The following is a 17673-nucleotide window of genomic DNA, read 5'->3' as shown; positions in this document are numbered from 1 at the left end:
CATATGGCTCAGCACGCAACGTTAACCTGACAGGATAATGGATGGCGCGCGGCTTCCAGGACTGAGAGCGCGCGGGCGAGACCGCGCCGGGATTTCGTTCTTACCGGAGAGGGAACAGACACGCAGGAAGTGTCCGTTTGGGTTCAGCGTCGCTCTCTATTTACACAACCTTTTGGGTTTTTAATTTTCATTTAATTTTATTATTATACACGTTTTTTGGCTTGTTTTTGTGTCATTGGGCCCGCCCAATGAATGAGGTGACTGCAGGTGTGTTTTTAGAAGGGGGGGGTGGGGGTTCAGAAAGGAAAACCAGACATCTCTGGAATTCGTCTTCCCATGCCACAAAGCACAGTTACTAATTGGCTGTTTTTGTGGTTTGAGCTTTCAATTGGTCCCCGGAGATGCTTAGATCACTTCCACTCGGACTGTCAAAACAAGGAGAAATGCAGTGCTTTAGTGCTGGACACACACCGCAGATCTGACACAAAACATGCTTACCATCAATTGCTGCTAGCCTTGGAATATTTTATAAATCCAAAATGTTTGGTGAAAATAACATTTTCATTACTATCCCTCTAATCGTTGGTCGTATAGCTTATATTAGCTTCTGCTGAATGGCTATAACATAACCTCTCCAAATGATAGACATGGATATCTTGTCTCTCTTGTTGCAGACCTATAAAACTATTGAAAGTGCTGAAATGTTCAATATACGGTCTATGTTTAGAAGTACATGCAGGCAATTTTGTTCAGCCTAACACTTGGCCATTTTCTTATTTCATTACTTTAAATTTACTTAGCATACTCCCTTACCTAGGATAACTGTCCTTGTATGTGTCAGCTATATTTAGATCGCTCACAGTGATAGCTGTAGGATTAAGCAGGATTATTGTTATTATTTTTGTTGCATGTGTCAGGGATTTTCCTCGGTGCTGATATCTGAACTATTATAGATGGACAAGCCTGTCTGCACCTGAATGGAGCTGGCACCGGTGTTTCAGGACAGGAAAATGATTAATTTATTCTGGGCCCCATCAGTCAGTGCGGTTTCCGGGCCTATCCAATAAGAAAAAAAAATAAAAATAAAGGGAAAAAAAACCAAAACTGTCACAGACAAGGATCACAAAATGAAACCGCGGAAGAATATTGCTTTATGTATCTCTGCTGCACCTGCAGAGAACACAGAACGGTAATGATATTAGGGGTGCTAAGAAGGCAGCACTTTGATAAGGTAGGCCTGCATCAAGAGATAATAAACAAGGCATGGCTAATGCAATGGAAACTTTCATGCCTGGAATGGCTCATTTACAATTTGCCTCTTGTTTTTTTTTTCTTCTTCTTCTTCTTTTTTTCTTGTAATGTTTTCTTGCAACACGTTAGTTGGCTTTGATGGATATGCCCGCGTTACAGACTTGGATCGTAAGAGGGAATTACGGTTTAATGGCTTGTGTCGTGTTCTGGGCTGTGTAAATGCGGGTTATTATAGGGGCCCTTTATATTCTGGAAATTGAGTTATGTCTGTGCAAGACGGAAAAATACGTATTGTGTATTTTAATGAAAGTATTTGTTGAGCAAGGTTGGCCCAGCTGTACAGAGAGCGTATTACCAACAAATATTTTCCCCTTGCTGTTCCAGTTTAACCATTTTGTAAGTACACGGCCTTGTGAAATGATCCTTATTGTCTATTGTCTGGCTGACATAGTCAATATATCTCCTTAATTTGTCGCTTCAATGCCACAAAAAGCCCTGTTCCGCAGGTTTTCAGTTAAGATGAACTATTTCAGTATTGCACTGAAGCTTCCTATTGTCACCATTGCAGACGCTTAGTTGCTTTTGAAAATAGCAGAAAATAACAGTGTTTAACCAATAAGAATGTCTTTATGAACACTGTGAAAGTCCTGCCAAATCCAGGCAGCTGCGTATGCTTTCCACTACAGTCAGGAGTCTTTGATTGAAGGTCTTCTTTGATTGGAGATCTTTGTTCCAGGGTCATGACCGGGGGGTATTGTAATGACTGCAATCCGTACTTAGCCAGCAAATGTCATCCCCTCAGCTTTTTCCTGAAGAAATATCTTACATAAAACTGCAATATTGTTTCTTTTAGCTAGATATGTTAAAGTACTAACATTCCAGTCAATTTTATATATAAAATAATTTATTATTAGTTTGTTGTGTTGCTACATAGTGGATATTTTCCAGAGGGAATAAAGAAAAAAAAGGCAACATTAGAAAACTGGAAAATAATTTTCTGGACCCGTGACTGAAAGTGTGTTTTACAATGACTGCCAAACGAAAAGAGAAACGGCACAGGGATCACATGGGAAGAGACTTTAACCAGTAAGTGCTCTCACTGTTCCACCCTGGCTCCGCCCACTACGCAGCTCTGAAAAATGCATCCTGGAGTGGGTGGAGTGGGCGTGTCCATCTCATTTGCATGAAGTCCAGAGGGCTGCACCAAGATGTTTTTTTTTTTTAAACCTTTTTTCCAACAAAAAAGTGGCGTTATCTAGGGTGTGATTACCCTTTAATTTAGTACAGTTAGAGAACATGGCTGTTGCTAGTTTCTTCCAGAAAATGGAAAACTGTGGATGCGCTTTGTGAAAGAACAATGATTACATTAGAGATTTAAAACGCATACGTGTGAGTGTAGTCCTCTGGTAGCAAAGGACTTTTTCTTCACACCGAGGACTGTAATCCTCCAGCTCTCCGGCCGTTCTCTGAATGGTCACTGATTTTCAGGACCCAGTATACTTAACTCTGCTTCAGCGTTGTAGTAACATTATAGATACGCATTGTAGTGCATTCTTTCCCCATGTTCATGTATAGAGGACATCCCATGAGCAGTGTATGGCTGTGTATTTGTAGAAATATGCAAATGTCGCAAAAATGTCGCAATATAGCGAGTAATCCCTTTGTTGTGGTTTATTTAGCCTTCGTGCTAATGACGGTAATTGCGTTGGCTACCGTAATTAAGCGGAGTGGTTGTGCTGTGGCCCACGAACAGCTGGAATGCTTCAGCAGGTAAAGTAAGGAGCTGCAGAAATTCAAGCAATCACTGCTCACCCAACAGTAATAATTACTAAATTTATTATCTTTTATTATTATTTTTTTGCAAGCCACATTCATGTCTGTCCAAAACAATGAGTGAATGAAAATGAACTAAATGTACTGGTAGTCCTCTGGGCTTCACCGCGAGGTAGTCAGGGATGAAATATGGGGTATCTGGGGTACCAGCTCCCCCCCCCCCCCCCCTTGCACTGACCGCTAGACCTGGCAGAGTGCAAATCACCTGCCTAGCGCAGGGCCCAGCGGTGGAGACGCAGACGTGCTCACCGGTAACGCGTCCCCCGGCGCAGATTCAGAGCGTGATTTCACCCCATTAATCACGCTGTCTGGGGGCCCGCGAAGCGCGCGATGTGTCACAGCGTCGGGAGGGAGGAAGCGGCTGCCGCTGGCTGGCTCGCTCTCTCGCTGGCGGCCGGCGCGGGAAAGGGCAGCCGGCCAGGCGGGGTTATCGATTACCCAGCAGCCCTGCCTGTCGCTGCGGCGGGAAGCTGCGCGATAACGGAAAGGTGAGGCGGGAACAGCGATGGCCATCGAGGCCCCCGCTAATCGCTGACCTCTACACGGGAGTCTGAAGTTCATCTCCCGCGATGCTCGCTCTCCCTCGCTCTCTCTCTCTCTCTCTCTCTCTCTCTCTCTCTCTCTCTCTCTCTCTCTCGCTATCTCTGTCTCTCACTCTCTGTCTCTCTTTCTCTCTCACTCTCTTTTTCTCTCTGTTTCTCACTCTCTCTCTCCCCCCCTCTGTCTTTCTCGCTCACTCTCTCTCGCTCTCTTTCTCTCTCTGTCTCTCCCCCCTCCTCTCTCGCTCTCTTTCTCTCTCTGTCTCTCCCCCCTCCTCTCTCGCTCTCTCTCACTCTCTCTCTCTCTCTCTTTCTGTGGATTTCCTCCTGCCCGCTCCCTCTTGGCTGAAGGAGTGATTTGGCTAGCAGAGGAGAGCGGGGGCGGTGGGGGATTGGTTGAGATGTGAGGGGGAGGAGGCGGGGTGAGGGGGGGTGCGGGCGTCGGGGGCTCCACAGCTGCTCCCGCTGGCACGGACTCCTGAAACACGGGCGTCACAGCCAGCAGCGGGCTTGGCACACGCGCTCGCCAGCAACACTTAAACAAATCGCTATTGCAGTGGAAGGGCCGTCTTACATTGTTGATTTTTAACATTCCAAGACAAGAGCGGTCCTTGTGTGTGTGTGTGTGCGTGTGTGCGTGTGTGTGTTTGTGTGTAGGGGTGGGAGGGGTGGGGTGGGGGGGGTATTAGACAGGTGCTTTCATTTAGTAGATCTGTTGTGAGTGATGGAAGAGACCTCCTTTCACTTTTATGTATCATGGTTTTACGTTTCTAATAATAATAATTCCTTACATGTATATAGCGCTTTTCTCGAAACTCAAAGTGCTTTTTACAGTGATGAGGGGGAAACTCATTTCCCAATTCTGCACAATTCTTCCTAGTCTTCTATTTCAGCTTGCCAACCCCCTCTGTTCTCAGGATCTAAAAATCTTCTTTACCCTTTTTTTGCCTTTAATGTGTTCAGACTCCCCTAAAAGAAATGAATAATGAAATGAATTCTAGTACACCGTACGTGTTACGAACAATAGTAAAAGAAAACTGGTTTTTAGAAGCATTGACTTGCTGAAATGTTTCTTCCTACAGCCGAATGTAAAGAGAGGAAACGTGTGGAGCCCTTTCTTCTCTCTGTGTACTCTCACGATGCGGACGTGTAAGCGGAGCGGTGACTAAGCGCAGCCGGCTGCCTGAGAGCGAGAACGTCGCCGTGTTTTTACCAGGCCTGCCCGCTCGGCCCCGCACAGTCACGCGTGCTGCTGGCTGGCCAGGCCGCTAAACGCCTGTTTACCGCTCCTCTCCCCAGAGACCCCCCCCCTCCCCGGTTTCAGTTGCGCCGCGGGTCGCCCGCGGGTCCGCCGGCTCGTTTTACCGCTCCACTTGGCCGGACCGCGCTCCAGAGGTTCCGCGCCACTCCTGCGACGCTACCTTCAGCTGATAGGGACTGGCCTGGGGACGGGGTGGGGTGTCGGCGGGGGTGGATATTACTATAGTTCTGTACCCCTGGCACGATCTAAGACAACAGAACCCTCGATAAATTATTCAGCACTGAAGGGGAGTGTGCATCTGTGACTGGTGGTTAGGGTTGCTCTTGGTGACACAGCCCTTTTCTGAGGTGGGGAAGGAATGAATGGAACCAATACAAATTCTATACAAAACTGCCTATGAAAGATTTTTAAAAAACTTTTATAGCCTTGTTAGACAGGTTGGCAGTGTTCACTGCTGGGAAATGTATAGCCGTGAACACTAAATTAAATGTGTCTTTATTGCAGTGTTATCGTGTCAGGTTTGGTTGACACCACAAAAGAAACTTTTTTTTCCGTTGAACCATTTTTACAGATTTTTTAGTGCACTCTACTTTTTTTTGGAGTTGCTACTTTTATATAGAACTGTACTTTGCAGTACAACTCGATTTTTCAAACTGATGGTGATAGATTTAGAAATTCAGTGAACTGTATATGTCTTCGCTAAGGTATGGGGCTTTATTTCCACAAACTTTCTGGTGTAAACTTTTTTTTCTCCCATTGCTTAAAGAATGTTAAGATTGGGCAGGGCGAAACGGAATAGTCTTGCCGTGCAAGTTTTTACTTACTAAAATATTTACCTTTCCCTAGGGTAAACAGGATTTAGTTTCAATGCGGCATTTGCTCTAACAGTGTTTGAAAATCTGACAAGAATAATGCATGATGTTGTTAAAGTTGTTTATCATCTTATGTGCGATTCACTTTTTTCCTGGAGGGGGGAAAGTGCTGAGTTTAGATAACGTGAGGAGCATGACTCACCCGAGCGCACGCCGGGCCCTTTCATTCGCTCTGACGGCGGCGTGGACGCGCCTCTCTCCGCGGCGGCTGTGACACTGATGTAGCTCTTAGCCGGACCCGGCCGGGCGGTCAATGCTTCTGACGATAAGTGTGGCTGTAACGGCTCAGGACGGCGGCGGGCTGCGCGCAGCAGAGCTTTGCTGAAGAGGTTCAAATCCCAGTTAGCGCCAGGTATCTGGAAGGCCAAAATGGCGGGGGCGTCTTTCGGACGACGGTCAAAAGTTCACTGAGCCACAGCCATTGTTTGGTGATGAAGCTACAAATTCGTTAAATCGGTCAAGTTCAATGTGAAACGTGCTCAGATTGTGTTGGTCGTTGTTAGGTCTCTATGGATGAGTTTTGTCTGCTTTCCAAACTGCTGTCTAAGGCCGGTCCCGTTTGTGTGCCCGCAGGTAAAACGGAGAGGCCCACGTTCTCGGCCTACGGCAGGGAGCCCGGAGTCTCGGGGTGCCAGGTAAGAGATGCACCTTTTTCCACCCTTTCCCAGCAGCCCTTGGGGCCAGTGCCTGTTTAAAGTACTGACAGAGCAGCAGGGCCTGCCGTCTGCATCAGCAGAGACCGGGAGTATTTTCAGCATCCTCCATAGAGGCACCAGAGGCCACTGAAACTGCATTTCAGCCTCTCGTAACTGGGATGAAATATTGAACACAATTATTATACATTCACAGTAATTGCAGAATTGAACTTGTGCTCCTCTTTTTTTTATTATGTTGTGATTGGCTGGTCAATTTACAGCCATTGCATTATTCACTAGAGCGGTGTTTGGCTTTGCTGCTGTTTACACTGTTGACTACGCAGAGAGGTGGGTTCTGAGCGATGACTCCAGCTGTGCGTGTAAAACGGCCGTCTCTGCAGTGTAATCAAGCTGGAAAAGCGCGCTTTTTCCGGGAAACCTCTGCGGTGTTTGTAAACGTTCTGAGAAAGCATTAAGGAGGAGGGCAGGGCGAGGCTTAGCGCGCGATTCCGGCGAGGGCTACCAAGGGGCCGAGAAGGCCCCGCCCGACGCCGAACCGTGATTTGCAGCACCTCTTATCCTACGAGACGCCTTCCAGCGGAGGTCAGCGCGCGGGGCCCGCGCTCTCCGCTGTGCAGCCACACAGATGTCAAACACAACCCCGCGATTGTGCGCGCCTCACCCCGCCTCCCGCTCTCCCTCCAGCATCACGCGATCGGTGGAGATCTTTCACCTTTTCCCCTGCTCGCCTCTCCATCTTTCTCACTTCCTTTCTCGCTGTTTTTCCACCTCCCCTGTTTTTCTATTTATCCTTTTCCCCGTCTCTCCGTCTCCCCCCTCCTTTGCTCTCTCCATCCCTCTTTTCCCTCTGTCCCCCTGGTGCACTTGACCTCTGATCCCTGAAGGGGACTGTCCCAGCGCAGAGCGCGTCTCCATGCGCAGGGCTGGGCTCGGGGCTTCCCCCGGATTGCGCTCTCCTCTCGTTAGCGGCCCCGGCTGCGTCTGCGTGTGCTCCCGTGCGTCCCGAGCGCAGGTTAGCGTGCCGTTGCGTGGGCTTAGCGCTGGGGTCGAAGGGATCATGCTACTTAGGGGTTAAGTAAAAGGTCAGCTCAACCCCCTGCACTCTTAACCTATTTACTAACATTCTCCTTTAGTACACCAAATAGTACTACATCTTTGAAAACAGCTACGGCAAGGACCACAATGGAAATAGGTCTTGTGACTTTCTTGTGCTATCCTTGATGCTCTTTTAATTGTACATGTACATTGGTGTTTGCAACCATGTAATTGTCCTTTTAAAGTGAATCGTCAAATAAATAAACTAAATTAAACTAAACTAAAAAAACAGTCAGAAACCTCTTGCTCTACTTTTTATGAACACGGCAGCATAAAATAAAATACTTTATTTGGTGTCAGCAAAGTTTAAGGACGCAAGCGGTCGCGCCAAAAATGTCCAACGTCAAATACACAATGTGCCCAACTTTAAGTGGCCTCACATTAGTGGCCTAATGTGTTCTCTTTAATAAAAATGGCTGGTTTGGGGGCGTGCTGTGGCGTAGCCTGTAGAGCAGTGTCCTCACGCTGGTTGTGCGCTGTGACGTTGGCGGTTTGAATCCGGTCGTGCGACCCTTGTCGCGTGTCTCTCTCTCGCTCTTCATTCTTCCTGTGGCTCTACTCTGTCCTGTCCAATAAAGCTGAAAAAGAAATATGAAGAAATGGGTCATATATATTTTTAAAAGGGCTACTTTGTACCACAATGACATCTAATAGGAAAATCTTCCGGTGTATGCAGTTTATTTCATTTCTGGACATAAAAATAGCAAGACGCATAAGCTATTAATGAATGTCATTGAATGTGAAGTGCATTGTTCTGGTGGATGGCTATTAGCAACAGGTGTAGAAGAGGCTACAGGCTCAAACTTGTGTTGTGCTGGTTGGGTGGGTTTGAAAGTAATAAATAATGTATTGTAGGAAGGGTGGCAGGTTGGTATTTTGATACATTTGTAGTACATATGATCCTGACTAATAAGGTCAATTCAAAGCTTTTCCTCCAAGTTACTCTTGCATCACATTGAAATAAACATGCAGGGAACACAATAAGAATTAGAGCCCTTGGGTCAATCTGGAGAACTTGCTGTAGTGGATATCCAGCAGGGTTGGGGTCCGTTCTTAGTCAAACATGTAAAGTATGTATGGCATTTTCATTTTGTTAAATGCATTTCCCAGATGGTGTTCTTTGATTAAAGAGAGTCCATAGGGCAGCCGGCTGTCATCTATACCTGTTTATGAACTCCCTCGTAGCTGGGGGTTCGAATCTCAGCCATGACATTTTCTATCTGTAATGCTCTATGCTTTTCCTCTGTCTAAATAATGTGAAATAAATGCATTTGAAAGTCAATAAAGAAAAAACATTTACAATGGTCTGTTTTCATAATACTGTTTGATACATGGCTTGAAGATTTTAAATGGCTTGTAAAAGAATTTTCAAAGTATTGTGAAAGTATTTTAACAGCGTTGTTTGGAATTATTGGTGCCAGATATGTTTGGAAGCTGTGGGAGATAAAAACTTAGTAAAACCCGGAACCCTCCCAAATCTGGGACATGGACCGGAGTAGAGAGAGCTGTTCTGGGTTTTACTCAGCACAGTTATCCAGCTAACTCAGTAGGGGCTTGTATCTGGATGGAAGGAGGGTCTGCTGGTTTTTTGTTGTTAATTGGCACTTAATTTCTCAGTTAAAGCAGTTTATACAGGCTTAACTCGTATAACCCTGTTTCTTGAGTCTCAGCTGGCTGCTAATTTTAAGTGTGAAAACACAAAGCAGCAGAGCCCGTGGCCTTTGAGGATCAGAGCTGAGAACCCCAGCGTTGCAGGCACTTAGCGTTTAGCCAACAGTCTTATCCAGAGCGACTTACACAGCTTGCATTCTTTACATGCAATCCATGTATGCTGCTGGGTATTTACTGAAGCAACTCAGGTTAAGTGCCGCGCTCAGGGGTACTACCGCAGTGCCCCGTCTGGGGATGGAACCTGCTACCTCTGTGTTACGAGGCCAGTTCCCTAACCAGTATGCTGCACTGTGGGCCCTATTTACTGCCTCGTGCAAAATGGGAAGTTGCTATTTACAGTCTCATCTCAATACTGAAATATTAGGACTATTTGTCATCTCGGGTGGCGGTTGAGGGGGCAGAGAGGATGTGAGATCCTCCTCCTCAGTACTAGAAAAGCTGTCATTCTTGCAGGCGAGTCGTGCCAACCCTGTGAGTCACTCCAGCACAGATTACCCTTAGGGTCTGTCAATGGCAGCTTCACTTCCTGATCAGAAAGCCTTGCTGGCTCAGGTATGACATAGGGGTGTTTGTTTACTTAAACAACGAATCGAGGCGCAACAAACTGAATATTTATTAACGACCAGGCACATCTCAATATGGAAACAGGAAGTGTTTGAAATTTACATCCAACATTCTAAAGCTTATTATTTGTTGCTTTTGCCGTGATGATGGAAAAAATGTACGCACTTCTTTTTTAGCGAGCTTTGCGAAGCCACACCATAACCATGGTAACCATTTAAAAGTGAATGAATCCTGGTGATGTGCATGGTTGGATCCCACTGTCTGGGCTGAAATCCTGAGCTCACCACTGCTTGCAGGCTGGTAGCCCTGCAGGGTTAGGGTTTGCCCAGGGTTAGGGAGGGCTCGGTTGGCTGGCATCCTCGTCTCATCTTTATATAGCGACTTCCGATGGTTGATCAGGCATCCGCGGTCTGCTTGCTAAAACAGCACACAAAGTGTCTTCCTCAGACTGTGGTCTGTGCAAGCTTGGCCTATGGACTCAGGTGTGAAAAGAAGCAGCTGGTGACATCAGACAGTTCGGAGGAGAGCGTTTGCTTGTCTGCTCTCTCTCACATTGCAAATGGTGGGAAAGAAAAAAGAAAAAGTGAAAACCGTGGAGGAAATTCGGTTTTGATTGCGAGAACACGGCGTCTTTCTAAGTCGCTTTTGTAACATCGCTCTCCTTCATTCATAAAAGCGTTGGGTGCGAGTCTGAGCCAGCGCAGACATTTTGTGTGGGATCGGGGGAATTTATGCAGTCCTGCAGCTGCCGAGACCTGAGTTTGGCAACGGCTCGGCTCGTCTAGCGGCAGAAGAAAAACAGGAAGACCAGAAAAGCCGTTTCACTCCGCAGAGAGCGGGGGAGGAGCTCAGGCCGAGGAAGCGCTGTATTAATATCGCGTGTGCACCCGAGTCATTATCGCCGCCCGCCGCATTGCGATCCGAGTGTCGGGTGCAGCTCGCGCGGCTCCACCGACGCCTGCGAGCGGAGCCTCCTCAGGCGCAGAGACTATCAGACCTTATTAATCTCCTGATGAGCCGCCCAGCATTTTCACACCGCCGCCATGACCCTCGTCTTACGATCAGAAATCTCACGACCCGTCCCGCAAACTTAATAAAAACAATTAGAAACAACAGCGGGAAACCGCGCGCACATTTGCGCCTTGATTCTGTGGCGAGAAAATGGAAACGCTGCATGCTAACGATCTGTCAGAGTTTCCCCCCCCTTGCCCCCGCTGTAATTGCTGCAGACGTCTGCGGGACGGCCCATTTGTTACGGGCTCGTCGCCGGGCCGCGGCCGGGTGACTTGTTTGGCAGCGCGTTATTACATCACCGGAACATGATGCAGGACCCCTCGGGCCTGATTGAGTTAGATGGGAGCGCGGAGGCCGAGCGGCGGCCTCGCGTGATTGGTCAGAGCTCCGCAGCGCGGCGCCCACCTCCGACTGTCACCACTGCCTCGCCACCGTCGGGTTAATCAGTGTGTTTATCCCCTTTTACTCTTTTACCATCACTACATACACGTACACACGCATATCATATATACAATACAGTCTATCCACACACACATCATATATGTGTGTGTGTGTGTGCATATATATATATATATATACAGCATATACGCACAGACACACGCACACGCCATATATATGTACACACACAGGATGTACAGTAACACACACACACATCATGCACAGTAAATCAAGGCTTAAAGATGAACTGGCAGTGAGTTTGAATTTGGCGTGATTGCCTGGAGCCCCAGAGGGCCGCTCCTCCATACCGTCTCGTCTCCGGGTCGGGTACACGCAGAGAGAGAGAGAGGGCTCATTTCCGTCAGCGCGGGCACTCCTCTCACGGGGGGAGCGGTCACGGTAGGGGAGCGGTCACGGTAGGCGAGCGGCGGTCACGGCTCCGCCAGGTAGGGTCCCCCGCTCCAGACAGATCAGCCTGATTACTGCCACGGGATGCAGTTGACAGACGAGCGCCATCATCCCCTCAAACCCGCTTGACGTTTGGCCGCGGAAGACGACCGCTCGCGTGTGAGGAGGCCCGCGCGGAGCCCTGCTGATTCCAGAGCTTTCTGACACATCGGAGTCTCGCATGCGGTGTTGGGGTTCCAGCACAGTCCACTGCAGCGTCGTCTGAGGGAGGAACCTCAAAGCCGTGGGCGGCCATAGAGGTGGTTTTCCCTGTAGTGCACTCACGTAAATGCAGAAAGATGACTGCCGACTGAATTTTAATGAACCTTTTTCTTCTTCTTCTAATTCTCATTCGGAAAAAACTTGATGCTCATGCATTTAACTTGAGAGATAATTTTGTTTGGAGTAATCTTTAAACGGGATTCCTCTGATTAAAATAAATAGCGCACACGTCTCTGTGATCGGCGCTGTTAAATCCAGCGCTCAGGGGAATCTCAGGTTCTGTAATACGTGCGGATCAGGCCGTAATTGGTATTTTCGCCCCGCCCTCTCGCCCTCTTTCCCTCTGCGGTACCGTGCGGTTTGTGGAATGAAATGGAGCCGTTTGCTAATGGCTGCTGGGTTTAGTGTCTGCCTCTCGGTTTCTCAGTAAGAGCTGAGTTTCATTGGGCGGAGCCGGGTCAGGAGGCCCCAGGTCGCTCCGTGTTTGTGCCGGGGCTGCGGTGGACGAGAGGGGCTCCTCTCTTCCTTCCTGCGTCTCCCCTGCGGTAAAACATGGCCGACCCCGTTTTCGCAGGAGCTAGAGGCCTTGGCTTTAACCTGTAGGAATGAGAAGCAAATGTTTTTGTTGCGAAATCCTTCCTGGGCAAAGGGAAAGAGGCATCTTAAAGGGATGGCTGTTACTATAATCAAACCGTTCTGTCCACTTAAGAGTGTGTGTATATTGTGTGTGTGTTATTATGTTCATTCTTTCTGTTTGTTTTGGTGGAGGGACATGCAGGAGTGGGTATTTTCCTCAGCTCGTTTGGGGAATGTAATGTATATTTATGAAGCGTGTGCAGCTGACGCTAACGATTGAAGCTAGCGGTTTCCCCCCCCGCTCACCTTGTCCCTCCTCTCACACGCTTAAAGCTAGAAGAGCGTTGCCTTAATTAGGCCAGAGCCGCAATTGGCCTCTTAACCCAGTTTGTGTGGGGAGAGGTGGGGGCGGGGGGGGGGTGGGAGCGGGTCGGCGGAGTGGATGTCGGTCGAGAGCGGGGCTTCCCGGAGCCCGGTCACGTCAGCGCGCTCGCGGGCGCACGTGCGCCCCGGACGGACGCTATTAGGGCCTGTCGCTTAGCGCCGGCGACTCCCCGCTAATTGGATGTGCCTTTGCGGCGCGGCGCGCCGGCCCAGCGGCCCCGTGGCAGCGGACTCAGACGGCCCTATAATAGGCGCTTTGCTAAGTTAAGCCACGGCGGTTTTTGGGGCAAGCTGACGGCTCCCGAGATCAGGCAGATGGTTTAATGAAGCTTGAACCGCCTCACTCCCCCCCCCATACTCCCCCCCATACCCCTCCACCCCATGGGAGCTTTGCTTTGAGCCCTCCTCTCTCTCTCTCTCTCTCTCTCTCTCTCTCTCTCTCTCTCTCTCTCTCTGCGTGTGCCCTCAGGCCGAGATCGACCCTGATCGATACCGCCGTGCTGCGGGCTCAGAGGCCGATCGCTAGGTCACACTGATTCTGTTGATCTCTCCTTGGAGTTCCGGGCTCTCGATGTCGCGTCCAGCCCTGCGTTCGAGACGACAGTGAAAACACACCGAGCCTTTTCATGAGAAGCGCACCTTTCGCTGTTTCATTTCTCACCGGAACACGTCTCTGAAGCCGTTACTTAAAGCGCGCGGACAGAGCAACAGTAAATAGGTGCCACTTTGCCTGACTGGCTCGTGTTTTTCGATTAATGAAAGAAAGAAGACATGAAAGGTCAGGCCGAATAGAAGGCGGTGACTCAAGTTTTCCAGCCGCTTTCGTAACTCTGTAAGGGAAGCGGCCGCAGCTCTCTGCAGTGAAGGGAGCGTATGGAAGCACTTAGCATTGATCAAGCAAGGCAGAGAGTGTACGGGCCAGATTCTGTTTGTCTGGGAGAAATGTTTTCTCATCTTTAGTGGCCTGTCAGTCCTCGTTAGGCCCTGTGGAAAGGGCGCATTTACGTCTCTGTCCAAGTGACTGGGGCCCTGTGGGTTTTTTCCAGAGTACTAGCGTGGCCTGTTTTGTACTTGGTGCCTGGGGGGGGGGTGGACTTGTTAAATTGGCCGAGTTGGGAAGTGGAATGAAGGCGTGTGGGGGGTGTGGTTTGCGGGGGAGCCTCACTGGAAGCCACGCCCCTCGTAATATGTCCGCCGATGATAAAGCCTTATCGGCGCCCGCGGCTCCCCGCGCGCAGCGTTTCCTGTCCTCCGTCCGCATCGCTCTCTCTCTCTCTCTTTTTCCAGTCCGGCCTGCGCTCGGACATCGGGCTGGCGAGCCCCGCGCGCGTGACCACGGCGGGAAAGACGGCGGCCGCCCCCTTCTTCTCCTTCGCCGGCGCCAACCCCAGGAGACGGCCCGTCCAGGACCCTGCCCCGCTCGGTCAGTACCGCCCCGGACTCCCCGCCAGGCACCCCAAACTCCCCGCTGTGCTATCTTCAGTGGCGTCAGAGCTCCTAATTGCAGCCTGTCCGAGAGCTGCATCCACATGTAATTAGAAGCTGTGGAGGCATGGAAGACTTCTTCACTTCATCATTATGTTTTTTGTTTGAGCACTCTCCCCCTTTCGGCTCTAGATTAGCATAAGCTAGCAAGCGATGCAAACTGTCCTGAAACAAATGGGGCACGCATTAGCCGTTTTACCCCCCACTATTTCAGAAGTGTAAATGTTCAATTTTTTCCTCCTGTAGGTTATTTCTTATGGAATCTGTCTGTCCTTTTATCTTCTAGATGCATTGCAAACAAAGAAAGTGCGCAAGGTCCCTCCTGGATTGCCTTCATCTGTGAGTGGAAGTTTTTTCTGTCGTCTTTTCCTCTCGTATATAAATGCATCTGTCACCTGGTGCACAAATGGAGCCAGTGACTCTTCAGGCTGCAGCATAAAGTTAACCTGGGCTTAATTTGGGCAATTTATTAATGCATGTATACAGTCAGACACACACACAGGCTTGCAGATACGCACACACACACACACACATACACATTCATACAGTATGCTAACACCTGCTGTGCATCACCACTCTCTCCCCACACTTGCTTAAAACATGTTTGTGTGTGATTGTCTGTGTACAATCATTCATGCATATATATAGCAGCTGCATATGTGTGTGGCACCTGTGTGTTTAGTGGCTGTGTGTGTCTGTGCAGTCATCCGTGCGCGTGTTTATGTGCTCTGTGTGTGCGTATGTGTGTGTGTGCGTGCTTGTGTGTGTGCATGTGTGTGTGGTGTGCGTGCGGGCGTGTGTGCGCTCGCGCGCGTGTCTTTGAGAGAGAGAGTGATTTGTGGAGTCACCCTGTCACAGCACGGCCTCTTCAGTGCCTCTCCAGGGAGGAGCCGAGTCAGGGCCGGATCTGTCAGAAAGGATCCTCGGTTCAGGTCTTTTGATGTTTAATTAGTCATTATGTTTGCAGAACAGTAGGACAGACAGAGATTAATAGCTGAGAAATCTGGGAAATTTACATTGGTAATAATCCCGGCGGAGCTGAGCACATTAAGATTCTGAGGAAGCGGGGAGCTCAGCTTGCCTGTTCCTGGGCTGCCTGTTATTAATATGCATAAATCACCCAGTCAGATGTTCACTGTGAAAGCCCTGGTGGATTTCCTAAGCCTTTATTAAGCCTTCCCTTAAACTTTCCACGGCAGCACCAGCAAAAAGCTTTAAAAAACAATTTAAAAAAGCAACTGGTTTTCAGAGATCGCTTCACTTTGTTCTGGAAGATTCCTCCTCCAGGAACAAATAATAGATGCTTTGATGGAGGAGGCTGCAAACCAGCCTTTGCTTTTGGGTGTGAAAATCATTATTGGCTTCGATAATGGAAAGCTCCAGATCCGCTCCGTCGAAATTAAACGCGACGCGGTCTCCGGGACGTTAGGGAGGGAATTTGTGAATACTTCATGAATTTGTGGGCGGGGACGCGTTTGCGGAAAAGGAAAGAAGAGACCAATCACGGACGGAAGGCAGTGCTGCGTGCGTTCCCTCCTTCGATAAGAAAGCAAAGAGCAGAGGGATGGAGAAAAGAGAGAGAGAGAGAGAGACAGAGAGAGAGAGGAGAGAGAGAGACAGAGAGAGCGAGAGACAGAGAGAAAGAAGAGAGAGAGAGAAACGAGAGAGAGGGAGAGAGAGAGAGACGAGAGAGAGAGAGAGAGAGAGACAGAACAGCAGAGAGAGAGAAGAGAGAGAGATGGAGGAGGACAGAGACCGCAGAGCGTGAGAGAGAGAGAGAGATGGTTGCCGCGACCTGTCTTTTGTGTAGGCTTAGGCTTTATTGTCAGTACTTAACACATGGGCGCAGGTGCACTGGCATGACTCATAACTCAAAGCAGCATAATGCTAAATGGGACAGCGCGCATTGACAGCGGCGAACCGAGCTGGTGAGCCAAATATCGTCACCCCACCCGCCCCCCCCCCACCCCACCACCACCGCCCCGCCAGCCTCTCCGCGGGTTTGGCTCCAGCTCTGGGTTTTAAGCGTGGGGGCGACTCGATCGAGCGATAGACAGAGAGGGGCGAGACCTCGCGCCAGCGGGGGTCAGCGCCGTGCGACCCGGTCGAGGGGCGGGCTCAGGCGCGGCGAAACGCGCGAGCCTACGGTACCTGCGAGGCGGGAGCGCAGCTGCAGCTGCCCGCGCCGCTGAGAAGCTTCTGCTTGCGTAAGCACTCCAGGCCCCACCGGAGGCCCCCGTAGCTGCTCGATAAACAAAACGAACACTGCGCTCCTCATCACCATAGCCTGGCCTGGAATACCTGCTTATTTATTTATTTCCCTCGCTTTTTTCTCCCCTTTCCAGTTCTCAAAATAGTTGCGTTAGAGGCGCTGTTTTCAGATGTGGCGGTGGGTTTGGTTTTGATATATGTATGGGAGTGTAGGTAGAAGCACGCGCACGCCGTGCGTTTGAACGCCCTCTATAGGGGCGGTATGTACTGTGTATCCAGTGGAGTCAGCTGGTGATCAGTTAGCATACGGGTAAATCTGAACATATGTATGTGCGTAGGCCCCTTTAACGTGTGTACGCTTGGGGGGGGGGGGCAGGGCGGAGGCGGAGTTTCGTCCCGGGCCAGAATTCTCCCGAGGACGCTCCGAAGCCCCGTGGCGGAAGCGGCGGGGCGGATTCGGTGGCGAAGCGGCCACGCCCCGCGCGGGCGCGAGATGGATCCGTTTCGGCCGCTGCCTGCCTCATCAGCGCGCGTCCCGCAGCCCGCGGCGCCTGATTGATGACCGGGCCGCTCGGCCCTTCCCGGAGCCAGAGCGGGAAGGCACTGAGAGACAGAGCGAGCCCCCAGATCTCTCTGAAGGAACACATAAATTCAGCGCGGAGGAGAGCAACTGCAGGTTTTTCTGCGCTCGTGTTTCGGCGCGTGATCGGTGTTCATTTTCATGTGGGCCTCGACAGCCGTGTGCAGCAGTTGCCGCAGACGTGGAATTAAGGGTTGTGATTCGAGGTGAGATGATGATGTTCCATGTTCCCCTTTCATCAGTTCCAGAAGCTTCTACCTTTACCAGTTTCAGATAGCTCAGGGCGAGGCAGCTCTTGACTGCCAGGTTTTCCAGGAATATCTACCTAGGGCTGTTGTAAGTGGGGTGACTGATGGTAATAATTCTAGGGGCCAAAAGCCCAAAGGGGAGGGTTGGCACCAAAGATTATGCTTCTTGCTTGCTGATGTGGCGTAACTGGGGCTCACGCTCATACTGATGGGATAGTTTTGGCCTTCTGGGGGAAGTGGGAGACCCACGAACTGCGATGGGCCTTGTGTTCCCAAGAGTATTCCCACTGCATTATTCTTTCAGGGGGCGCAAAGTCCCCTGCCCG

The 17673-nt window shown here is 49.8% G+C and overlaps 1 protein-coding gene across 3 annotated transcripts in view; it reads left to right on the top strand.

Moving 5' to 3' along the window:
• Nucleotides 1-17673, top strand: part of LOC135255346 (transcription factor 12-like) — a 105316-nt gene that overhangs the window by 47815 nt on the left and 39828 nt on the right. For all 3 annotated transcript variants that reach the window (XM_064336396.1, XM_064336398.1, XM_064336397.1), the window contains 3 exons: nt 6330-6391; nt 14111-14246; nt 14595-14647. In XM_064336396.1, the coding sequence (XP_064192466.1) occupies nt 6330-6391; nt 14111-14246; nt 14595-14647 (251 nt within the window). The remainder of the gene's footprint in view (nt 1-6329; nt 6392-14110; nt 14247-14594; nt 14648-17673) is intronic.

Source organism: Anguilla rostrata, chromosome 5, assembly GCF_018555375.3.
Source record: "Anguilla rostrata isolate EN2019 chromosome 5, ASM1855537v3, whole genome shotgun sequence".
In the NCBI taxonomy this organism is placed as follows: Eukaryota; Metazoa; Chordata; class Actinopteri; order Anguilliformes; family Anguillidae; genus Anguilla; species Anguilla rostrata.
Note: the sequence above shows the minus strand (reverse complement) of the source record. Positions and strands in the feature narration are given on the sequence as shown.